A 25,850-nucleotide genomic window follows, 5' to 3' on the forward strand; every position below is an offset into this window, starting at 1 on the left:
TGGAGGGAAGGAGACGCCCTGGCAGCGGGGCGCTAGAGCCGCTCGAAAGTCACCTCCTGGGACCGCGGCAGGACGCCCGACCTCACCACGTCGGGCCAGAGGATGGTTCAGCTGGGCCGCTCCAGTTGTTGCATGGCACCGGTTTGGGCAAACACGGACGGCTGCTAAAAGTTCAGTGGCGCTTTTTAGGATGTCCGCGTCCCATCGCATCAGGCATTACATCATTTTGATTACTGGAATCACAGAATCACAGAATGGTAGGGATTGGAAGGGACCTCTGTGGGTCATCTGGTCCAACCCCCCTGCCGAAGCGGGGTCACCTACAGCAGGCTGCACAGGACCTTGTCCAGGCGGGTCTTGAATATCTCCAGAGAAGGAGACTCCACAACCTCCCTGGGCAGCCTGTTCCAGTGCTCCGTCACCCTCAGAGGGAAGAAATTCTTCCTCATGTTCAGACGGAACTTCCTCTGCTTCAGTTTGTGCCCATTGCCCCTTGTCCTGTTGCTGGGCACCACTGAAAAGAGTTTGGCCCCATCCTCCTGACACCCACCCTTAAGATATTTATAAGCATTTATAAGGTCCCCTCTCAGCCCTCTCTTCTTCAGGCTGAACAATCCCAGCTCCCTCAGCCTTTCCTCATAGCAGAGATGCTCCAGTCCCCTCACGATCTGTGTTGCCCTTCCCTTACTGGAATCAGAGAGGTCTCGGCTCAGGCTCGTGCTTGCAGCAAGCAACAGGATCGCTTTCGTGCTTTCTTTGAGCCCAGCTGCTTTACTCCTGGTTTGCATCTTCTCTCCTCCAGGAAGAATTCATTCATAACAACAAATACCAAGATTTGGGTTTATAGAGTGGGAGAACATTTCGAAGAGAGACTACTCTTGGTGAAGGCAACACAGAGCAAGCCTGAGCATTCCAGGTTTCGCGTGCGGCCTGAAGCCATCAGGCACGCTCTGCAATTTTGCACACACATACCTAGATCGAATTGAGGGGACGGGGCTTGCTGCCTCAGGAGGGGCGACGAGCCCCTCAGTCAGCATGGCAGAGCACAGCCTGAGGAGACCCGGGAAGCCGAACAAGAGGGGGACGTTCCCACACCTCTAGAACAGAGATCGTGGTCACAGTTCACACCAGACAGCAACTCTTCTGCTGCACATTCGGAACTTTTCACTCCCTGTCAGCTCACCTGTGAATACTCTGCTTTCCACTTTCCGCCTTCTAACTGGAGTCTCAAGTTCTGCATTTTTTTGTTAAAGCTCACTTCACTGAAGCCCTCTGGTCTCAGAGTAAAACGTGTAAAACTAAGGTAGAGTGGAAAGAAAAATTTATTCTCTCTAGGTTTAATTTTTCTTGCTGTTGCTTAAGTTTTAATTCTGTTAATTCTGCAGTTACCCCAGATGTCTGCTTTGCAGTTACTGTGAGAAACAATTACAACCTCTAATATTAAATACAGTCAGAAACATCGTTCAAACATCATTAGGAAAGATAATGCCTTTTTTTCTTAATTTGAAGTGCTGTCATAAGTAAAACACTATCATTAAAAACTGTTTTGGAACAAACACACGCTTTTCCATTAGTAAAATAATATACCAAGGCATCACAAAACACGGGCAGATACAAGAACAAAATAATATCATTATTTTGCAGCCTGTTTGCACCAGAAAAAAACTTTATGGGGGAGATAATTGTACAACAGAATAGGCTCTGTTAGACCTTCTCCCAAAAAGCACTTCCAGAAGCATGCGCTTCGTGGGTTTTGTGCCGTTGAGTTTTCTCGGCTGTCTGTGAGCAGCCCAGCAGCACTCAAACCATCTTACGTCAGTGTGCTACAGATCCAGAGGTCTTTCCATTTTCAGCATGCTCCTCCTGCATCCAAGGAAAAAAAATACTCAAATCTGAGTAATTTCAACTTGATTTTATTTCCACTAGGAATGATTCCACAGGAAGAGAAAAAAGAAGTTGTCCCGGAGATGGCCACTTACAACAGCTCAACATTCTGATTTTATTATTCTAATTAATAGAATGCTCTAAACTTTGAAAACAAACAAATAAAAAGATGTTTGTTTTTATTATCCGTATTACAGGAACAGAATTCAGAATTTCACATCCACTAAAAGATGTTTTTACTGATCAAGTTCCTCTTCATTAAGCAGGCATTAACATTGTCCCTGTTACAGAGTAAATGCACTGTAAGAGCTCTGGTTCTATCTCTGCTTCTGACAAGAACATATTTAGAGGCATTCTAGAAATCCTTCATAATTTCTTTAAAGCAGTGGTTTTGTTTTAATTTCTTTAATTGTCATCGTGCATTCCTGTGTCTGTTCATAGAGCAAACCAATTTTGTTGCTGCTTTCTTTGTTACCTTATTTTTATGGCATCTTGCATTCCGTGACATGAAGATGTGAAACCATCAGGATAAGGATTCTCAGTTCCATCCAGATCTCCAAAAAATTGTAAGTTAACATTAAAGGGTTCATTTACCATCTGGCCCCAGCATGTCTATGTCATACCAGCATTTGGCTGCAAAGCTGAAGAACTTTAATTAGAACCACTGAATGCTACCCAACATCACAAGCAGGAAGCATAGTCTGGTTAGATCTCAAGGGAGATCTCATGTCCCTCAATTTGCAAGAACAGCCAACCTCTGTTGACTTTGCTAAAGCTTCCAATTACCTGAAGTCCCTAAATTAGCTATAATCCAGGAACTTCTCAACTCATAACTAGACTGACATCACAGACTTTTTATAATAATTTTTAATCTTCATTTTAAAAAAATACATGGAGACCTACTCATAATTCATACATGGGAGGGGATTTTTGATTGCAAAAGCTTTTGAGTCAGGCCCAGCAGCCCCAGGGAATAACTTCTGAGTGTTTGTTGTAGGGTGAATTTGTGCCGCTGACTGCAGTAGTTCATTCCGGTGATAACTCGTCATATAAGAACCAACAGTAAAAAAAGATCAGACTGTCCATGTATGGTATTTAATGATATTGAAAAAAAAAAAAACAGTAACCTGTTTTAAAAGTATGTTTTAACATGGAAAGAATGAACATGAGTGTTACAACCTTTCCACAAGTATACAAATTTCAGCTATATGGAGAAATAAATAACAAGAATCTTAAAAACGAGTTATTAGTTCAAATAGCACTGTACAGAATTTGAACATAGCAACATCAGCTACATTGAGTTCATATTAAGTAAACAGAACGGAAACATTGCTACACTAACTCTATTCTTGTCACTGTGTGCTGCCATTGCTTGGTCTTCTCAGAGTTCCACTTTCAGTCAGGATCCTTATAACATTCGGAATATCAATTCCTTAGTTCAAGACAAACAAACAAAGACAGAAAATAAGTGCTTTCATGATAAAATATATTTAAAAGCACAAGTTATACTCAAACATTTAGGTGCTGCCATGACTTTGCATCTTTTCCTATTAAATGACAAATACCATTACTGTTAACAATCAGACCGTGTCTGGAAACTATTGCTGTATATTGCTATGAACAGTGGTACTGGTTCTGCTAAAGGGTCTGTCTTACCCCTCTACTCTGTCTCCAACTTCAAAAGATCTGCAGCTGATAATCAAGAAAGCATGACCAGACGCACTTGATTTTATCACTATAAGTCAAAGCATCCTCTTCTGAACACAAGGCGGCCACGTTGCTTTCATGAAACTAATGCGCATGACTTTAGGAGGGGGAGAGGAGCAGAAAAAAACAGGGACAGCTTAAGTGGTAACAATAACCATTCAGTGTCCATAACCAAATGCTAAGGGAAGAATGAGAGCAGGGCAAGTGTGCCTGATGCTCAGTAGGGTGTGGCAATACTATGTTCTCCCATCTCAGATGACCTTCAGCTCAGAAAACTTTCTAAGTCTGACATGGCAGACTTCTTAGTAGCCCTCAGTGGGTCCCACTTCCAAATACTTGTCCATTGTGGCCCAGACAGTGAAGACAAGAACATGTAATATTTTTGTATCCACAGCATCCTTTTACAAGGAGTTCCACAGATCATCCACCTACTGCCTGAAGAGCCATCTCTTTCAGTCCATTTTGAAGTTGGATTTCCTCACTGCTCCAGGTTTATGGATCAAAAAAGACAGGAAATAACAGAATCCTGCGTTATCTCCATCCACTCATGATTTTACAAATCTCTATTATAATGTCTCTGTCATCTCTTTTCCAGGCAAAAAAGAGTCCTAGCTTTCTGTTGCTTCTTATATGGAAGATATTCCCATATTTTGTTGCCTTCTCTAAACCTTTTGTAGCAATAAAGTCTTTTATCGGAAATAGGGGAAACAGAAATATATGCCTTATGCCAGATACAGGGAAAGCATGAGTTTATGCAACAGCAAAACAATGAGCTCCCATCTTACTTTCCATTCTTTCCTTAATTATTTGTAGTCGATGTATTCTTCTGACTGTGAAGTTGGTATTTCCACTGATCTGATGAGGTGGCTTTTGAAATTTGTCAGTCAACCAACACTTTAACTGTTTTGAATGACATCATATCACAAAATTTTGTCATCCAGATACTTATCCCTTTTTCCAGGTAATTTGTGAAGATACTAAACAGCACCAGTCTTAAGCACTGGCACACAGTTCTCTATTGGAACCTCTTTTCATTGTAAAAAGTAATTGCCCATTTGCAATCTGTTTATTATTAAAACAATACAACGGTTTCCCTCCTTTCCCACAGCCAAATAGTGCCCTTGAAAGCCTCTGATTAGGGTATGCATCAAAAGCTTCTTAGAATTCCAAACAGACTGTATGAACTGGATCACCTTTATCTGACTCCTTTGCTGACCCCTTTCAAACAACTCCAGAAAGTCTGTAAGGAAGGATTTCTTATCACAAAAGCCATTCCTTACCACCCAACCAACTCTGAGCAGGTAATATTTTTCCAGGTGTCCACTAATTCCTACCTTGTTTTTCTAAACAGTTTCTATTCATCTGTCCAATAGAAACTGGTGGTTTCAAAGGTTACCTCGAATCCTGTACTGGTTTTGGCTGGGACGGAACTAACTTTCTTCATAGCAGCCCATATGGTGCTGTGTTTTGGATTTGTGAACAAAACAGTGTTGATAACACACCAGTGTTTTGGCTGTTGTTGCTGAAGGGTAATTGCACAATGTCAAGACTTTCTCTCTTTCCCACTCTGCACCCCCACAGCGAGTAGCCTGAGGATGGGAAAAAGACTGTCCCGGCTGTGTCCCCTACCAACTGACCCAAACTGACCAAAGGGATGTTCCATATGACCTGCTCAGCAATAAAAGCTGGGGAGGCAATGGGTGGGGGAGTGCGGTCGGCTTCCGAGGTGGCTGTTGCTCAGAGACTGGCTGGGCGTCAGTCTGCTTGTGGTAAGTGCTGAGCAATTGTCTTCACATCACTTGTTTCCCACCCCACCCACTCCCTTCACTTATTAAATTGTCTTTATCATGACCCACAAATTTTCTCACTTTTGTTCTTCCCATTCTCTTCCCTGTCCAGCTGCGGGGGGGGGGGGGGGGGGGACACGACACAACAGTGAGCAAGCAGCTGTGTTCAACACAGGAAAAAATGTTTTAAAAAAAAAGACAAATACACATAAAAGAGAACCACATTTGCCACCCACAAATGTCAGGTTCCAAAGGAAGCTTTATGGGAGAAATCACTACTGTCAGTAACTTGACCATTCTATTCTGGAGGTCCCTAGGACCAGGTGATACTCATGGAAGAGCTACAACCACGAAAGTAGCAAATTGTTGTGTTGTCAGTTTGTTCCAGAACTTCCATTCCAAACAGATACTCTGCTGAGTTGTGTGCATACACATCCGCAAGGAGAGGTTATGGCACGGATTGCAGCCTCTCCAGTTTCTTCCACAGTGAGCACTCAGGCAAAGACTATCTTTAGCTCCTCTACGTTGTACTCATCTTTAGTGTCCTTTTTTTACCCTGATGATTGCTAAACAGACCCTGAGAGGCTTAGAAATGTACACAGGAAACTTCTGAAGAAAGGGCAGCAGCTGACTGGAGATGTGGGAAGGTTTAGTAGCTGAAACTTACGAGAAACTTGTAAGCAAAAGAAAGACTACTTGTCTCCGATTCATTATTAGTTCTGTGTTACTGTGCAAGTACAGTTCCTTCAGGAATCAACAAGTAAAAATGTCTTTGTTGTTGGCATTCCCAAAACCAGTGTTTCACCAGTTGTATCACAGACAAAAGATTCTGCTTTTTTCTAATAACAATACGCTTGATTTTAGTTTACCAACTCTCACCATGTAAATCTTACTATGCTCAAACGAGAAAAGAATTTAAAAAGAAATTCAGCAATTATTAACACCTTCATGGGAAGGCAGCCATTTTGAATTACCATTCCTAAACTAGATCCTGCAAAGTTAAAGGGGAAAAAGACTCTCTTCATCCCTCCTTAATACTTAAATTTCTTTGACCCGTGTAGTCCTTCATATTTCTCAGAGCTAACAAAATTATGTTATGTATACTTCTATACATGTATTTGCGTATGCATGTATATACGAATTACCTCTGAAAGCTGGATTTGCTGTTGCTATTTTGTGTAGAGTAGCAGTAATTTCTTCAACATTCATATTTCTTACACTGTTCAGAAATTCAGTAGTGATGTTTTCATATGGTGTTTCCAAAGAGCCAGTTGAAAAGTTTTGGGGTTCATCATCTTCATTAACTGACAAGGACTGCTTAGCTGATCGGCTGCTTGAATAGTCTTAAAGAAGAGAAATATTGTTTTTCACTAACAGAAGATTCTGAAGAGTCTTCATTACTTATTTGTCTAAATTGGGCTTTCCAAAACAAGCATTTCCAGTCTGGCACACCAGCATTGCTGGTAAGGTTAACATTTGACTTCGTTCCATTTTCATACAAGCGAGAGTCAGGAATGCTTTCCATTTACAGAAAATCCTGGAGAATCAAGGGTGGGGAGATGGGTGAAAGCTATTTTCATTATGCTTACAAAAAGGAACCAGAAGTTCCAAGTTTCACATATTGTAAATCATTGCAAATGTTGTTATTAGCATTATATTAATTGGGGTTTTCAAAAAAGTAAACTTCCTAGAAAAAAGAAAGTTGACACTGCACAGAAAAAAAAAATAGCTTCACTAGTATTCTGGGTATTTTGCCTCTCCAAGCATATGATTGTACTTCCTATGCTTGAGAAAAATAACTATTTGTTTACATGAAGAAGGAAGTGGCTTCAAAGAAATCCAAGATTCTTTGGAAAAAAATTAATCAGAAGTACTGAGGCCAAGTAGCTGCAATTTTCGGGTATTAAACAGAATTACCCATCCTACACAGCATAATTTTGTTTCCACTAACATCTTCATTGGGCTAGACCTGCACTAAGCCTCTTCTCCACCAAGAACGGAATAAAATGGCCGAGGGGGTGGGAAGCCAGAGTTAAACTTCAAAAGCCTGCTTAGAAACAGTCGCCTCTGGATAGAGGAAAGTCAGAGTCAACACTAGTTCACTTTCTCCCCAAATCCTATAGTTTTAAAATATTTTTTAATAGTCTGCCCTTTCTAATATTTGTAGAGGATGGAAAAAAGAAACCCAAAACTATTAATTTATGCTACTTGACCCTGCCGTTATTTTGCCCTTAAGCTCTGCGTTTAGAGAATCAGGAAAAAGAGGCTTGCTAAAATTTATGCAAGGTTCAGTGTTAAGATTAAAGCACATTCAAGATTGCAAAGCTAACATTACCAGTATCAGAGTCACTAATATCTACTGAAGTCAGGTCAGACGGTTCTGTGGAATATTCCAATGCTGCTTCTCCATTATATTCAGTATCTAAGAGGTCCTACGAGTTTGAAAAAAGTTGTGTTCAGAATTTCATCAAGAGAACCTCTTGAAATGATGAACTACTACATTTTTGATGATCACAGACCAAATAAGAGACCAGTATTTCTGCTACCAAATCTGAAAAATCCAGTATTTCTCTGAAAATCACGCAGCTGGTAATGAATTTCTGTGCATATATACACTGTTCATGGTATCTCTCTACATCTGAAAAAGCACTGTATTAGATGAAGTGGCACTTATAAAGCCAAATTCTCAACCTGTCAGGTCTAAAAAGGAAGCATTTTACACTCAGAATAAAAGATTTAGTTAAAAATTTACCAGTTGAAAGATCCCAGTTGATAATACTAAAAAACCCCGATGCAGGAAAACATTTTATTTTTCTACAACTAGTAGATTAGAAGTTACTTCAGCTAGAACTCCATTGCTTTGGAACATGTCAGTTTTTGCCCTCTTTCCACATGAATAAACCAACAAAATTCTATATGGAAAAACCAGCAGGAATGAGGTGAAAAGAAGCTTAATGAGGAAGTAAAAAGCAGTAAATAATCAGTAAGAACTATAGGCATGGAATTTATCATGATGTAGTATTGCCTTTGGGGCAGAAAGAAAGCAATAGAGGAAAGATGGAACACAGGGAACAAAGATAAACTTTATAATAAAACCCTGAATTAAGAAAGGCTTTTGAAGACAAAAGAAAAAGCAATTATTTTTTCCTTGAAGTGTCATATGTGTGACTCTCTCCAGCTTGTTGGCTGGTACTTCCCCGCATTTGGCATTATCCACTTAAGCTCACCTTTTAAATAAAAAGGTAATTAAGTAGCTGTAGTAGTAGGAATAGCTGTTGTGGTGAATGAAAAAACTGTTCCAACACTGACAATTCTGCAAGAAACACTGGGAAGGATAAGGAATAATGTTTCCTATGGCAAAGATGAATGGCATTGAATGGATCACTAACAAAAGGAAAATTCCTACCATCCCTGTTGACAAAGGGGGAATGAACAAAAAGGCATTCCAAGCATGGAAACTCTGGAGGTTATAACAATGTAAACTGGAGGTGTAGGGAACATAAGTGGCAACCACAGCAGCCTCAAAGAAGTACTCAAAACACCGCCACCCTATGCCTGCGTAAAGACAAGTCAGTCAAAAGTAATAGCAGAGAGGGGAAAAACTGGGTTTCTAGTAGTGGGAGAAGAAAGAGACCTCCAAGGGAACAGTCCAAAGAGTATGACCGGAAATTGTGTAAGAAAGAAAACTGATGACAATAATGCTTGATTACATGGTGATGAGAGTGAAGGCTGGGAATGGAAATGGGATACACAGTAAGAGTGTCAGGGAGGTCAGTGGAGATGAGAAAAACTTCAGTTAGAACTGAAAAGGGGCAAAAATAGCAGAAAAACTTAGATGTAAGGAAAAGCATGAGAAACAAGACAAGATAATTTTAGCTTCCACAAAAAAAAAACAAAAAACAAAAAACACACTTTTGAACAGAAAGTATTAAGACTTCTCAACAGAAAAGCTGGAAGTTAATCCTATCATCGCTACAAAAATTCAAATATTTAATGGACAAAACTTCCAATACAGTCTCCACAGCAATTTTGTTTAATTAAACTATCTGCAGTAATAAAAATGCATAATCCCTGGAATCTACAGATATGTTGAACAAAAACTAGAACAAAATCCACATTACTTTGTTTGATGCCGCCCGCTGACGATATTCCACCAGTGCATCTGTAAGAGTCTGTGTAACTTTTAGGATAAATGAAGCATCATCTTCATTCAGTATCTCAAAACTTTGCTAGGAAAAAAACAAACCAAAACACCACACAATACAAAAATTCGCTCTCTGAAAGATTAAAATATCACCACATATAAACAAAACCTGCCGGAACCTCATTTTTTGTCTCTATCCTTCTGTCAGATATGGCCGAAGTTACAAAGGAAATACAGTTTTTACTTTTAATCCCCAAATGAAATTGGGGTTGGGGAGGCAGAATGGAAGAGCATCCTAACAGAAGGAAGCTCTAGCTACCTGATGCAATCCTTTAAAAAGAACAACCCAAGAATATGCCTGGAAATACATATAGGAAAGTGCTTTTCCTTAAGTATTTTGATCTCTTCCCAGGATACCTGCATACAAATGAATGTGTACAACTTCCCTGAGGCAACACAGTCATAACCCATTTCTCTCGAAGGTAGCAAAAAACCAGAACACTACTGAATTTAAAAACATATGCCGCCTTGCCTTATACCAACCTTCTTCTTCCCAAAAAAAGCCTGAAGAAAAAGCAGTCTTTGAAACTCTGAAGCTCTAATAGGGGAGGCAAGTTCTAGCACCAACAGCCCTCACAAAGAGCACTGCATGCGTCATCCTCTTGTCTATACTAATAAAGTACTGCTGAAAATACTTCCACTGGGCCTGCAGGTCTGTCCTAACAGTTCAAAGTGTCCTGGATTAGAAACAAACACCTTCAAACACTACACACAATGGAAAAACGTAATAAAAACCCTAGCATTAAGTTAATCTGTGACAGTATAACAGGGATTATATTATATTTTTAACACTAATAGTATTTATCTCTCCAAGTTTGCATAAGTTATATTTAAAGAAGATCTTGTCAAAGACTAGGTGCAAAAAGAAGGTTAAACTTGGGCAAGGATATCTCTGCTATCAGGTGACAAAAGAAATACAATTATTTTAATGACAAAGCTGAGCATACCGATTCTCACAATTAAAAAAGTATACAGTATGGATAGTTATTGAACTGGAATTATTCCATTATATGAACAGCAAGTCCCAAAAAGATACTTGGAAGCAAACATTACACTTAATAATTCCCTATTAAAAAGGGGAAAAAAGATTTTATGATAGTCAATAGTGCTTAAATTACCATTGCTAATACATATAACAACTGGTAACTGCTAGTTTTCCACTCTTATTGATTGTATCTCTGCTGGGAATGTGTACACACATGCTTTCAACAACTGAACTGAGCTCAGGTGTTCTGCCACTTACTTTACAAAGGGATTAGGTAGTTTTTTTTAGTTTATGGTTTTAGGGAAGTTTTTTTGTTTAAGTATACAACTTGTGTTTTATTTCTTAAAATTTGCTTCTTTCCTTTCTGCGTATCTCAGATATTTTTTTCTTCATTCTGCTTCCTTCCATCACTGAATTACATCTTTCCAAATTCCTCACTCGAAAATGATAGACCAATTATAAAAGAAAGGAAAAAAAGGTCATTTTACTTAAGCATGTAGTTCAGGAGTAGAGTTAAGCTATAGCTGAGAAAAATGCATTAATTTTTCAATGGAAGTCATTCCTCTGACAGTAAAGCAGTACTTTGGCAAAAAACCTGTCTAGAAACTTTAGAATTAATAGATATACTATAAACTCGATGATATTAATTTTATTCTGAATCCTATCTTCTAACAAAATACGTTTTTAAATTAGCAAATATATTGCTTATATTTTGGCTTTTATGTTACTTGATACATTTTAAACTTAGTCAGTCTATGAATTTTTTTTTCCCCAAAAAAATTACATTGCAAGGTAAGATTTAACACTCACCAAATAACCCAACAGTTCTTCTTGACTAGTGAATTCTTCAGGATTTGCTGTAAATTCATGCTGTTTAACATAAAAAAAAAGTCCAGAGGTCTACTATGTGCAGTAATTATAACTAAACAGTAATTATTATTATGGTTTATAGATTCCTGCTCTAATTAAATGTGTGTGCTTGTATGAAACATGTACATGGGTTTCCATGACAAAGTAGGAACAAAACTTCTTCTTAATAGTTCTGCTTAGCAACTTGTAGCTAATTTATTGTCAAAATATTATTAATTCGAATAAGCAAAAGCAAACACCATTGCCAATTATATATTAAAGTATTATTTCCCCAACTATTTGTAAACTGGGGCAACCTATTAATGGAAAAATACTCACCTCAACTTCCTCGTTTTCTTCCTGCGATTGTTTATTAGTCTCACACCTTAATACAGAATAAATAAATAAAACAGCATACAGTTGGTTGATCTATCAAAAATGTGTAGCCAGTCAATAACTGACAATTAGTTTAAATTCCTGACAAACTACTACTACTACTACTACTACAGTAGTTCTGACACACTCTGAAAGGTCACATTACTTCCTTACAGAAATACCAGTAGTTCCAGACATCATAATAAAAATTTATGAGGGTTTTTTTAGTGTAATTAGCTAGTGCATAAGTTCTGAAACCCAAAATTGAGAAAGAAGTTTGATACTGGTAGTAAAAGCTGTAAGCTTTTTGTATGCATTGCAGAAATACAAGGCCCCTAATTACAGCATTTTTATCAGAACTTCACAAACCTGCCTTTACAAAAAATTAGTTATAAAAAGAAGTATTTTACAATGCAGCCAGAGAGATACTAGGCATACAAAGATTCATGTGGCTAAAAGTTACCAATCAATATTTGCACTGTTTTGCAACTACAACTACTAATGATGCATTCCCTCCCTTTGCACAATGAGGATCACTGCCAGGTAGAAAGAGACAGCAGCATTTCCAGATGTGAATGTCTGAGCTTTTATTAGTTCCCAACTTTTTATGTTTTTACGAACCAGTTCACTCTCTAGATTAAGAACTGTTACAGTTATTTGGAAAGCCAGACAGATGAACACAAAGATTCATAAACCTGGATCTGAGTCTGGTTTCAATTAATTATTTTCCTTAATGGTTGCCTCATAAAGAGGCAGAAGTCCTACAAAAAGATGTTTCAGGAACAAGAAAATTTCTCCTTTTACTGGGTAACAGTAAAGAAGCAACAGGTGTTAGCCCTCCGTGTCTGGAAGAGATACTACTGGTTTAAAGTTAAGAAACATTCCATGAGAATGCCTTTAGAGCAAAACCAAAGAACTAACTGCCATAACAAAAGTCGTATGCTTGGGTTGATGCATGTACATCCCTTACGCAAAGATGCACAAAGATGATTCATGTTGAAGATACCTCCCTCACACAAAGGGTGATAGTTCAAACTAAACTAACAATATTGTTATTAATAAAGATGCTTACAAACAGTAGGCAGTTTCAGCATTTTAGAACCACACACAGTACTACTTACTGTTCCTCCATGAAGTCTTTTGTAAAGATGAACCCCAACTGTAACAGCTATTTACTCATTATCTTTTCCTTCTAAAATCAGTTCATATACCACCCTAATTATCTGACATGAACCCATAACAGAGGGTTTCTTGAACCACAAGGGAACATTCTTTTTGAACTTGTAATAGGTGAGGACTATGCCTTAAAGCTAACACACTTAAATACAAAAACTAGTTTCATCTAGAGCAAAATCTGAGGTCACTTTAAATACACCAGATTTTCTGTTGATGAGAGAAGTTTACAGCTGAGCACAATTTCAGAACACAAGCATTTAACTGTTATTGCATGCCTTTCTTCCTCAGCACACTCTATGCAATGCCAGGGTAGACCGTTATCATCTACAATATTTTCCTTTGAGTAAATTTCCAGTGTTTTGGGGGTTTTTTGGTGGATTGTTTTTATTTGTTTTACTTTTCTGAGTTGCTGCCTTCTTCAGTCCTGTTTCCTTTGCTGCTTTCAATAGCCTTATTAGGTTCGACCTTCTCATCTGGTTTTGTGTGTTCTTTCTGACTTTTTTCATGCTCCTCTTGAACATTCTTTTCATCTAAAACAATAAACCCAGTATAGTTAGTAATGGTTTTCCAGTGTTTTAATTTAAATGTATTCTTTGCTTCGTTTTTTTTTTAAAGATAACATCAATAAAACCTGAAGGTGAAAGTAAGGTGTCATGTGAACAAATAAAATAAAAACCGAACCTAAAAACCAAAGATTTGGTTCAGCCACGAGGCACAAGTTTGTGTTCCTGATCAGAAATATTCTGAATAAGTACAATGCATTTAGACAGAACCCTAATCTCACCTTTCACATTAAGTCTACAAACAAGCGGCAATTCCTGATATTTCTTCAGTTACATGGTGTTACAGAATCACAGAATGTTTGGGGCTGGAAGAGACCTCTGTGGGTCATCTAGTCCAACCCCCCTGCCAAAGCAGGGTCACCAGCAAGCTGCACAGGACCTCATCCAGGCGGGTCTTGATTAGACCCAGAGAAGGAGAATCCACAACTCCTCTGGGCAGCCTGTTCCAGGGCTCCGTCACCCTCAGAGTGAAGAAGTTCTTCCTCATGTTCAGACGGAACTTCCTATGCTTCAGCTTGTGTCCATTGCCCCTTGTCCGGTTGCTGGACACCACTGAAAAGAGCCTGGCCTCGTCCTCTTGATTCAGTGTTCACTGAATTGTCATTCAAAGAAAAAAAAAAAAATCTATCCAATCTATTTCCCTTTTATTCTTCTTGTGCTCTAAACAGTCTAGCATGCAGCTGTTCCTATGTTTTTTTCTTGACATCGAAGAACAACTTATATGCCCAAAAAGAGTCTCTGCCTCTTCCCTCAAAATGATGCATAGTAAAAATTTCTAAGTATGAACCTTGTCTTGTTTCTGTTCTAAAGTATCCCGTGACATTAAGTAAAGCTGGACTTCTTTCTTCTCAAACACTGGGATTATTCTTTGCCACAGATCCCAAACCCATCTACACACTGCGCAAATCCACCTCCTATAGTAGAACTATTGAAGCTATAAACAGGCACATACAAAGTAAATAATTCTGGCATTGCTGAAAGTTTCTAAAAAATTAATCTGGAAAATATTTTTTATCTTACCTTGGATAGACTCTGGCATTTTTCCATCATAATTTTTACAACCTGTTTTTTCTTCTTTACTAAGTGACATATCCACATGGTGAACTTCAGCTTTTGAAGGGCTGTCGTCTGCATTAGGATCTAAACAAACATGTTTGATATGTAGCACAACAGATATTATCTTGATAGAGGAGGGTTCTAAAACTGCACTTCAATTTCAATTAACTCTGTTTCTGTGCACTATTAGTGACAAACGTTAATAATTTTGTTAGCATTATTATATGACAGTATATTAAATACAAACTACAGATTAATAACAAAGTCTTAAGTATTTTATACCCTGGTTATAATTACATACATACATTTCTTAAAAGATGTAAATATTATAAATATAGCAGAATACCACATAGCTATGAGCAAAATTACAGACACATGAACCAAAAGGTTACAGTCAAGAAATGTAATTTGAATATGATTCAACTTACATCAAAACACTTTCCTAGATTCAAAATGGCTATCTTTTGTTTTCAGAGTATGATGCTGCTAATCTAGATCATAGAAATAATCTGCTCATTACTTCTATTGAGCTATTTTAAGACACCATTTACATACTAATATGTATTAAAATTAAGCACATTAGCTTTAATTCAAATCTTTTTCATGCAGGTCTGAGAATGAGGGTCTCAGCAATTTTTAGCTATTTCCTAAGGTGGCATGCAATTGTACTGCCTGTCCATCTGGATGACATAGTACTACAATGAGTTTTGAAAGATTAAACTGAGTGGTGAAGTCTCACAGATACCATGTTCCTACAGTTTTGTGAGCATCAGTGGCCAGTAAAACAGGAAGTTTTCTTCCACGGATAACAGCTATAGCTATGCTTTAAGAATTCTGTCTGGCTTTCTGGACTGCAAATTAAATACATGTGTGGAGCTCCAACCTGCTCCTTTTGCCCAGATCACCAAAATGCTCATGAATAGCTGGCACTGCAAAGTCTACAGCAGTTACCAGATTAAAAAAACAACAACAACAACAAAAACAACACGTAACTAAAGGATCCTGGGAAGCGAGGAGGAGTGGGATGGAAAGAGTGAGAGAGAACACAGCCATATAAAACAGGTCTCTCTAGTTATGTTGCCCGTGGAAGAACTTGTTTATCCGTCAAATTTTCAATATAAACCGTACAAAACGCAGCTTAGAACATAAGCACACACTACAATTACTGACCAAATCTTTCAATTTGGCCTTAAAGTAAGCTGATTCAGACCAAAAGGAGTTTACCCAAATTAGAAATGTACAATTTACATCCTACTGAGCGCACTTACATTCTTGCCATCTCCTCCTCATTGTTGGAGCATCTGTAACAACCTAAAAATAAAATCCATTTATGTTAGCTATTTTGTGGATAAAATTATTCCATAGGTATTTCATCAGAGTTAAATATTTATTTTTTTAAGGATATATGATCAATAGTGTTAAACACGTAAAACATGTAAATCCCTGAATGGATATTCAAGAAGTCAGTCAGTCAGTTACCTGGACACTTCTTTACCACTTACCACAGTTAAAACAAAACAAAACAAAACAAAAAAAAAAAAGCTGGTTTCAGAAAATATAGCAGTAAAATTAAACCAGGTTACGCATGGTCTATTTAAAAATTCCTTAAATCAAGGATGCATTTGCTATGGATGTAGTAAAACTGTTCCTAGAAAAACAGTCTGCAAAACATAGATGGAATTAATTATTTCTATATCCATGAACATAAACCTCAAGTAAAATACACAGTCTTGAGTCAAGAAGAAATTTGAATTAAGCAGGTCAAAAGTAAAAGTTGCTCCCAAGAGTCAGTTCTATGTTTCTTTTTAAGCAGAGGTTAAAAAATAAGAATATGCAGACAGATTGAATTTAATGATCTGAAATCTCTCTCTTCACTCTAGAACAACAACTTGATCTTCCAATATTCCAATTTTTTTTTAATCAAAGAAAGAGTAGGATCAGTACAGGCTCTCATTCTTGAAGTCTGGCTGTGATAGTATCGCACAGAAACATGGGTCTTTTCTCAGACTGGCGGGACATAGCCAGGTTAAACACAGTAACATTGCAAACTCCACTTTGAAACGAGACATAGCCTATGCACATAAAGTAGCATTAGCTAGAGATCTTGCCAAGAAATGCTGCTTAACAAGCAGGATGTTGAGAAACATTGAAATTTATGGAGAAAACAAATTTAATATGTACCCATAAAGAACACTAAGCACCTGAGTAAGCTTGTCATGAATCAGAGTGGTAAGGTACACCTCAAGAAGAAACTGGTGCCTAGATAAATGTGGTAAACATTTCTAAATACTATTGTGGCATAAACATCAACAGAAAGCAGTATGAAGATATCATCACAAAAACATGCTTCTAAGGGTGCAGCTCCCCAAGAATTAAAGCTTATGGTTCTCCTGTGATCCCACGGCATTGCTGATAGCCTCGTATCCACCTGCAAATTCCCACACTTCCCTCTGTACTACCAGAATTCTTACCTGGTTCCTCCGAGAATTACCACAAGGTGCTAACAAAGCAGAAACTAATTCAGAAAAGTCACAAAGGTAGTTTCCTAGCAACAATGAAGCAAGTTATTTTACACAGATACAACCCCAGCTGGGATTTGATTAAATATTAATATATATATATTGTGTTATTTGTGCGCTGTAGAGTCATATTTCTGTAGACTCAGGTAGCATGAGTATTATTTCAAACAAGAGAAATACTTATGACAGAAATGACCGATGGGAAATTGTGTCCAGAATAATCCTGGAAGAATATTACAATGACAAGAAGCACTTGCAATAGAGGTTAAAAAAGCAAGATTTTCCTACCATCCAAAGATCTGCCTACCGTAAATGAAATTACTTTCTTTGTTTTTTTAATAAATATAAAACTTCTGGAGTTCTTAAAGAAACGTACCTTTATTTGTTTTCTTCCTTCTTTCTTCTCAATTGTTAATGCAACTTGCCTAACTTTTCTGTTCAGTTCGGAGCCTTTACCCTTAACTTCATCAGATTCTGCTATCTCAGGATAATGTTGTTTCTAGAAAATAAGAAAACGCAAATCCTGAAGTCAAACTTTATCCTACACAAGTCTTTCTAGGTCTGGCACTGACGATAATCATGGGAGATAAATCAATTTTTACATACAAATAGCAGAACTTATTAAAATTATTATGTATAGTATCACAGACTAATTTAGGGGACTGAAGTAAAATCTTCTGCTCAAAACAAGGTTGACACTGAACGCTGAACTGGTTGCACAGGGCTTTGTCAACCTGGGTCTTAAAAACCTAAATTCAAGCCACTTAGTCTCCTGCTTTTGCCACTGCCTAGGGTTAATCCATCCCTTAAAAGCTCCATGACATAGAAGTTATCCTTGCTGAATTATTGTATTTTACAGTATTTAAGAATATAGCAGAAATGCAGTTAAGAAGCATAAGATTCATAATTGCAAGAAAGAGTTCACAGTAAACAAGAAATAAACAATCCAAGAACATCAAACCTCAGCATATACATCTGAATTAATGACCAGAAACAGCATGATGTTTACGAAGGACATCATTGTGGATCCATTGCAATACACCCGATAACACCATTAGCTCTAAAACTGCCTCAAAACACTATACAAACTCAACTTTCTATGACTTTTATGTATGTGAGATATAGTACCAAATTTGAGCAGATATCTTATGGAAAGTATTAAAATAGTTTTCAGAATATTGCTTTCTCAGTTTTGTTCAAGCCCATCCTAAACAAATATATTCAAGTAAACATCTGAAGACTAGGCAGCTTCACTTCTCTAAATATACTGAAAAAATAATGTACTTGAACGTTCATGGGCTGACATGAACCTTAAGAACTTTGCAAATTTCCATAAAACAGAACTTACATGGCTTGTCCAGCCCCAAAACTGAGAATAAATGTTTTTTAATTTATTCCTAATTCCAGGTCACAGCCTCTATTCAATACCTAGCATGTTCATTTATAATTATGTTCCTTTTAATCTAAAGCATCTGAAAGATGGAGCAATTTCTTCATTGATCCAGTTCTTTAAGATAATACAAAATTTAGTCAAAAGCCTACTTCTAGTCAATTTCAGCCGTAAATTTCATTGTTGGCATTATTGGTCAAACAAAACAGAATAAACTAAAAACTCAGTTGCAGCAATGGACTGGCATACACCATAACGATGAGAAGAATTTAAAATCCATTTATCACAGCTGCACAGTTGCAATACAGACACAATTTTACAAAAGCTCATGTAACACCTTAATTTTATTTTTTTTATCATAATATGACTAGCAAATTCTCTACTTAAATCATTACATTAAAAAAAAAAAAAAACCGCTGAAAATCATTACTCTAAAAACTTACCAGGTATGCCAGTCTATGCTTGGAACCACAAACATGCATGAACATGTTAGTCAGTCCTGTTTTACAGTGGCACAGTTGACATTCATAGTAAAAAGGGAAATTGTCTTTTGGTTGGTATTCAATTATATAATTGAGTCCTGTATTAATAAAAAAAAAAAATCAGGCAATTTGATGTTCACTGAAACAAATAATCAGTGCTAGTTACAAAAGAAACTTTAAAGGAGATTATCACTACTGCATGCCAAACACATGAATCAAGATTTTTAGAACCATGAGTTACTTTATCTTTTGGGTGTCTAGACTTCCTCAACACCAAAGGTACAAAAATTTTTTTAAGCTGCCTTATGTTTACTGCATAGGACTTGACAATTAAAAAAAAAAAAACTAAGAAAATAATAGCAACAATTCTTTTGTAACTATTTAGAAGGGAATGTATTTTAATGTATGCCCCTGTAGTTATTTTTCCTGTCCACTCCACTCTCCCTTCCCTCCACAGGATGGGCAATTAAATTGTAAAGAATAGTAGTGATCATTTCAGTCAAAGTTCATTTCTGTCATATCACCTTCGATTCTCTAGAATATGTGGTATCTACCCTAATCAAAAATATACCAGGCCAAATCTAATTATTTTATCACTAAGATTAGTCACTTTCATACCATACTGTTGGGTACTCAGTGTAAATATAGTAAGATTTTATTACACATTACCTAATTTTACGTTTTAAAAAAATTAATCAATACTTTGTAAAGGCAAACATCACGCAAGCAAACAATTACAGTATTAAAAGCTCTCACCAAGTGCAGGTTCTGAATCTTTACACGTATTAAGCTGTTCTTCCAAGGTCTGTCCGTGAAACCTCTCTGGCTCAGTTTGCACTGTAAGATAAAATCAATTTTATGTAATCCCACATCATCCATCTATCAATCAGTCTTCATGGTCTCAAGTCACATCACAAAAACCCTCCAAAATGAAACGAACTACTGAGTGCAACCTCTGGCCTAGAGAAAATACACTGAGAAATTCATATTCAAGTGAATCCCTGCTCACACCTTGCCTCACACCACAAATTAAGTCAGTTATTGAGAAACATTATCCCCCCAATCCTATACTCTTTTTATATAATTTTGTTTGCAAATATTGTTTTATGAATTATCACCAAATATTACTGCAGATGGAAAATACAATGAAGAGAAGTGAATTTCCAATGACCTGGTAAGGTCTAGACATCACTTGTAACATTGTACACCAAAACACTAAAACACTTTATTATTCTATTTCTTCCTTTTTTTTTTTTTTGCATTAAACATTCTTACCATAATCAGGAAGTTTTGCAGATGTCTTCACTTGGTCTCCTGAGCCACTTGCTGTTTTAACTAAATAAAAAACAAACCAGAAGTGGAAATAAAATTTTAAGTACAGAAACCAATTTGGCATGATAATGTATTTTTTTTAAAAAGAACACACTCTGAGCTTTTGTTGACATGAGAAAAATAAGCTACGTTTAGTTTTGAATGTCCTATCAGATTTTTTTTTTTGCAAAAACGGACAAAAAACATTCACACCAAAGTTAATGTCAGACAATTCAATAAAGCAAGCAGAGAGGAAGACCAATCAAGCCGCTAGTTAGCACACAACATGGGTTCAAACACACATGACAAAATTCAATTATTAAACAGTGGCTTAAATTCTAAGTAATTATGACTGTAATTTAGTTTATAAAGAAGACAACCTGCAACAAGGAAAAGCCTGACTGATTCACTGCAATGCAAATATCTTTTATTCTATAACGAACAAAGCTTCATTTCATTCATTTCAGGGCTACTTTAATCCATTACGTCAGAGCAATTCAGTTTAAATCCACTGAACATGAGATGCTTAAACTGCCAGCTCACATACTGCCTGCCAGGGCACTTGACTCAGCCCATAACCCTGCTGTCTTTTTCAAAAAGTCTGCAGTTATCCCCTCCCCAATCAAGTATTTTTTTCTATCCACATATGGCATGTGATACAGCTGGGGCTGAAGAACCTTATATGGAATTATTAGTAAAATTAAGGTTTACATCTGAAAATTAAGGTTTATATGGAAAACATAGCATTGTTCACCCATTGAGGAAAAGTATAAATCAAAAAGAGTTCTGAGGATGGGACACAGGTGCAGCAGGCATGAGAGGAATCCACTAACACAGCAACTCCCTGCAACACACCATAGAGGGTGGAGCGGAGCGGAGACTCCGTGGCCATGCTCCATGATGATAAAGCGGGAAGAAATGGTTCTCTAGAACTGATAAGCAGCTCATCTGGCCGCCTGAGCCAACAGTTTTTCGAAACCTTGCCAAAGTGCTATCCTTTAGTGAACTTTGCTCATTTTAGTGTCATTTTAATATCAAAACACACCTCCATCCCGCAGGCTACCCACCTCCGAGGTGCAACCACCCCTCTTTGAGTCTGCGTCCTCGATTTTTTGTAAACTATACCTTTAAACGTGAAGCGAGAGAATTTTACACCAATCATGATAAAAGGTATGTATGACTACAGTCACTCAAACTCCACCTTGAATGTAGAAAGGATATAAAAATAGTCAGGGAAATGGGGGATTTTTGGAGAAGATACCACTATGAGCGAGTCAAGGGAAACTCCACCTCAGACTGCCTCCGACAACCGGGATCGGCCGATGGGCTGAGCCTTGCTTCTCCCCCAGAACACCTTGGGTGAGACTCAGACTAAGCGCTTTTCTCGGGAATCTTAGAAATCTCTCTAGGGAGTTACTCCCTAATGTTTATAGCCAGGCTGTATTATTTATAACCTTTTCACGCATTTGATACTTAATAACATCATATTTGCACACGCTTTCTTGCAGACAGTCAATTCAAAAAACCTATATATCTGTTGCACAAATAAAACAGCACTGTTTAAGTAGCCAGTTGTCACAGTTTCTCACCAAACGCAACCAAACTCTAGAGCACGGCCATGCTAGTTCATGAGCATGACTGGACTGAAGGTGCAGACCGCTATTACTGTATCCAGAATCGTGGCAGTTTAATATACATATTAAACGCGACTAGACTGGTAGTGGCAAATTGGATATCACCCAGAATTTAAACATAGCCGCTCCTAACCTCCTACTCCAGTGAGGAGAGTTAGAAAGCAAGAGGGTTTACTTTCTGCCAAATTGCTCCATTCCTTATAACGCAACACCTTAACAAAGGTGAGATAGAGCTGACCATATAACATTATCTGCCATTGAGGAACCTGGACAGAGAGGAAGACATCTACACCAAATGAGATTCTGTGTATTTGGGAGTGGAATGACAAGCATGCAAAGGAAGCAAGTTGCTATTCCTTGAATAGTGGCTTAATGCGCTCACAATAAGAAAATAAGAATAGGATTTCAGAAATTCACAAAGCTCAGCATTTTACTACATGGAAATAAATAAATCCCCAGAAGTCTCTGAAACAGTGGCAGCAAACGACAAATTTGAAATTTTTCATCTCTTAAATGACGCTCAACCCTGTTACTCTCCTGTTGCAAGTAATCTCTTACTAAAAAACTTCACATATTGATAAGAAGTTGAGCATAAAGCTTACAATAAACCCTAAACAGAAGGTGGGAGTCAGAAGGCTTCAACCTATACTACTCCCTCAGAAAGTGTCACATGTGCTTTGATTACAGTGACAGTCTTCATGACAGCATCCAGCTGCTGAAAATTTAATCACTTGAATTTCCTTTACAGTCCATATAAAAATTCCCAGATTGGGTAAGTGCAATGACCATGTATAACTTGGGCCACAACTTTCAAACTAAATTTTAGGAGCAGTCTGTAAATACATTTTGGTGCATTATGAAATGGAAGTAGGAAAACAATTATGAACCTAGTTAGACCTTCATTCCTTCTGGAACTAGCCCAGTTCATAGAGACCTGGGGAAGGTTTAATGCTATATTAAACCTATTAAAAGTACTTTGCTTCAGCTAATTTGGATCTTTTTAATAAGCTCTTTTTTAAAAAAAATGTACATACAGAATAAAGAATTTCAACGTGCTTTAAGAAGCATATTTTTTAAAATATGTTTTAAATCTTGAGGTGTCTAATGTCTTCAATTCTTTAAGGTTTCTCAAAACTTTAACTAAGGTGATTTGTACTATTGTTACAAGCACTTTTTAATAAACTTTGCATACTTCTTGCTCATATTATTGATTGATTTCTGTAGGATTAGATAGTTATGTCATTAAAGAACAAAAGACAGGTCATAAAGCACAGGTCTTGAAAAAGTCTTTTTCTTGTTCATTTCGTAAACACCCTCGCTGGGGTGGGGAGAAAGATGCATGTATAGAACAGAGTAGGAAGTAAAAAAATCTTGCACTTACAAATGCCGTGAGCTTTTAGTGCTTCTTCAACCTAAGTTACCAAGTCATCAACCAACAAGGAAGAAAGACAGACACTTAAGATTGAAAAATTAAAAATGCACTTATTTATAAAATAAATCAGATTAACACCACAGATTACATCAGGTGAATAGATAAGTACATGAAAATTGAAAGACGTAAATCTTTTTTCCTAGATTGTCTATGATTTAAATAATTCCATTTTGCATTTATTAACAGTGATGTGTTTTCATGTATTGTCTCTACTAATCCAGAATATGAGACAAAGTTGTAACATTTTCTGATAAGACTATGTTCAAAACTAAGTTCTACTTTATTGCAATAAACAAAACAGTAAAGCAATAAAACCAGCTAAATATCTGAGATTGCACATTTTAAAACTACATTAAAAAACAGATTTCAAACCCATATTCTATTGCTAAGTAAATCTGTAAAATCTGACAAAAGGTGCATTCAAAAACTGATCTTACCGTCTTGTGTTTGAAGCCAAGGAAGTGTGTCTGCAAGTTTAATGCAGAAGCACACCAGATTTTGCAAATCTAGGTTAAAGAGAAGTATTTCTATCATTGCACACAAACCAACAGAAAAAAATACTACTGATATCAAAACAAAACAAATCTGCTATTGAAATGTTAGTATAGGTAAGTTCTACAGAAGTACTATTCCTCCAAAGACAAACAAAAGCAGCTTCTAGAACTTTTCTTCTGAGGCTCCAAGACCACCAAAATACAGTGGAATGAAAAGTAATCTCCAAATCACATAAAAATTTCAGACATCTCCAAAACCCTACAGCTACCTCATAGCGTATTTCTGCGTGTATTAAGTAAAGACAGATCCAATATCTTCCTCACACAGTATTAAACAAACCCAAAACAAAGGCACAGCATAACCCTAACAAGCCAGTACACCCGTGTAAGAGGAGACAGTTCTCTCCTCAGTTCTGCACGCAGACCAACACTCTCATCAGCTCAGGGCCTGCCTCACTCACGAGCATACCAAGTTTTCCAATAACAGCTGGTTTATACCTGGGCTGGTTCAGAACAGGAGCAGATTAGGTTTAAATTAATGTGAGTGAACAAAGGCAGTCCAAATATTTTCTCCTCCTCTAAAAAATCCCAAGACTCTTAAAAACAACGGCAATAAACCTGAGAACCAGATAAATTAGGATTTTTTTTTTTTCTGAACAGGAGCTGCAGTTTAATCTTCCATTTTAAAAGAATACCTTTACTTAGAAACATAATATTATTCAAGTTATTCATTTTAACAAGTTGGTTCCTGACACACATTCAAGTCAAACATGACAAAGACAGCAAAGTAAGTTCAACTCTGGTGCTATGTATCAATTTCGCTCAAGAGGGGAAAAAAAAGTTCACACTTGGTTAGTCCAACTTTGTTCTACCAAAATTATTTTGTATTAGAATATTTAGTAAGGAATACTTACATTGCAGTAGAAAGGGTTTACTTGCTTCTTTATCTCAGCTTCAGGGTCCATATTTGATCTTTAGAGGATAAGGAAACTCTACGCAAACCGCAAAGATTGCCAGCTATTGTCTTAGCTTCACACGGTCATTCATGTTCTTGTTCCACCTATTTAAATGTCATGTATATTCCAGTTTTAATTTGTGCCTCGCCTTCAGTGACATTCAGCCTTTAAATCTCCAGGCTAATGGAGATTTAAACTTTTTAACTCGATTTAAACATTTTTAACTCGAGAGCAAAAGTAGAGCGCGGAAAGAAACAATTCTTCTCCCGGGCTTTCCCTCAGGAAACACAAAGCCACCAGAAGATTACGCACACGCAGAAACAAAACTCATCCGAACTATTTCCAGCTTCCCTCCTCCTCCCTAGGACCGAAACGAGTGCCCGGGCCGCGCCAGCCGGCAGGCAGCGCCAGCAGCCAGGCGCGCAGAGCCCAGCGCCTGCGCTCGCAGCAAGACTCGGTCGGGTTTTGCCCCACTCGGGACCGTGGAGGGGGGGGGGGGGGGGGGGCGAAGCCACAACCCCAAGCGATGAGGCGCCGAGAAAGGGAGCCGGCCCTGGGGCCGCCCACCGAGCCCACCCCACCCCGCGGGAAAGCGGCCTCGCCGACACTTCCCGCTCGGCCGCGGAGGGACGGACGGGCGGACGGACACCTGCTCCCGCAGGCAGCCGGGAAAGCCGCCGGGCCGCCGCCGCCAGCTTACCCCAGCCCAGGAGCGGGGTGGCCGTGCCTCTCCGCCGCGGCTCCCCGCTCCGCCTCAGGCGGCCCCGGAGAATGGGGGGGAGAGGGGGCTCAGGGAGAGCCAGCGCGCGCGCCTCCCGCCAGCCGCTCGTTTGCTCGCGCGCGCCCGCCGTTACGCTCCCAGCCGCCGCCTCCGCCGCCGCCGGCGGGGCCCGAGGCGCACCGGGCGGGCAGGAATTGCGTCACGCTCGGCGCGGAAGGAGCGCGGGAGCCCAGACGGTGCGGTAGGAAGGGCCGGGAGCCCCGCGGCGGCGGGAGGGGAGGGGACGGGGCGCGGCGGAGGAACGGCGCGGCGCGGCGCCCCCGAC

The 25,850-nt window shown here is 38.3% G+C and overlaps 1 protein-coding gene across 4 annotated transcripts; it reads right to left on the reverse strand.

Annotated features, from left to right (window-relative positions):
- Positions 1 to 1,891: 1,891 nt before the first annotated feature.
- On the reverse strand, positions 1,892 to 25,829 carry LOC142360873 (uncharacterized). Of its 4 annotated transcripts, none has more exons than XM_075416630.1 (17): positions 25,505 to 25,828; positions 24,763 to 24,908; positions 23,792 to 23,860; positions 23,304 to 23,334; positions 20,253 to 20,312; positions 19,734 to 19,814; positions 18,939 to 19,075; positions 17,482 to 17,604; positions 15,855 to 15,897; positions 14,551 to 14,670; positions 13,365 to 13,497; positions 11,756 to 11,801; positions 11,378 to 11,437; positions 9,500 to 9,607; positions 7,714 to 7,810; positions 6,524 to 6,721; positions 1,892 to 3,316 (listed from the first exon to the last, which is right to left on the reverse strand). In XM_075416630.1, exons 2-17 carry the CDS (start codon positions 24,811 to 24,813, stop codon positions 3,237 to 3,239), a joined length of 1,437 nt encoding a protein of 478 aa, XP_075272745.1. In that variant the 5' UTR covers positions 24,814 to 24,908; positions 25,505 to 25,828; the 3' UTR covers positions 1,892 to 3,236. The 4 variants fall into 4 exon arrangements, with proteins under 4 accessions (XP_075272745.1, XP_075272747.1, XP_075272746.1 ...); XM_075416631.1 differs by lacking the exon at positions 1,892 to 3,316 and adding an exon at positions 3,324 to 4,072 and having other exon boundaries at positions 25,505 to 25,829; XM_075416632.1 differs by lacking the exon at positions 23,792 to 23,860.
- Between the last annotated feature and the right edge of the window lie 21 nt (positions 25,830 to 25,850).

Source organism: Opisthocomus hoazin, chromosome 3 (genome assembly GCF_030867145.1).
Source record: "Opisthocomus hoazin isolate bOpiHoa1 chromosome 3, bOpiHoa1.hap1, whole genome shotgun sequence".
Classification (NCBI taxonomy): Eukaryota; Metazoa; Chordata; class Aves; order Opisthocomiformes; family Opisthocomidae; genus Opisthocomus; species Opisthocomus hoazin.

Coding starts and splice junctions, on each gene's coding strand:
- LOC142360873 (XM_075416630.1), bottom strand. CDS start 24,813: ATGGACCCTGAAGCTGAGATAAAGAAGCAAGTAAACCCTTTCTACTGC. Junction 20,313..23,303: donor ACTAAAAGCTCACGGCATTT/GTAAGTGCAAGA, acceptor TTTTTTATTTAG/TTAAAACAGCAAGTGGCTCA. Junction 11,802..13,364: donor GAAGGCAGCAACTCAGAAAA/GTAAAACAAATA, acceptor TTCTGTATTAAG/GTGTGAGACTAATAAACAAT.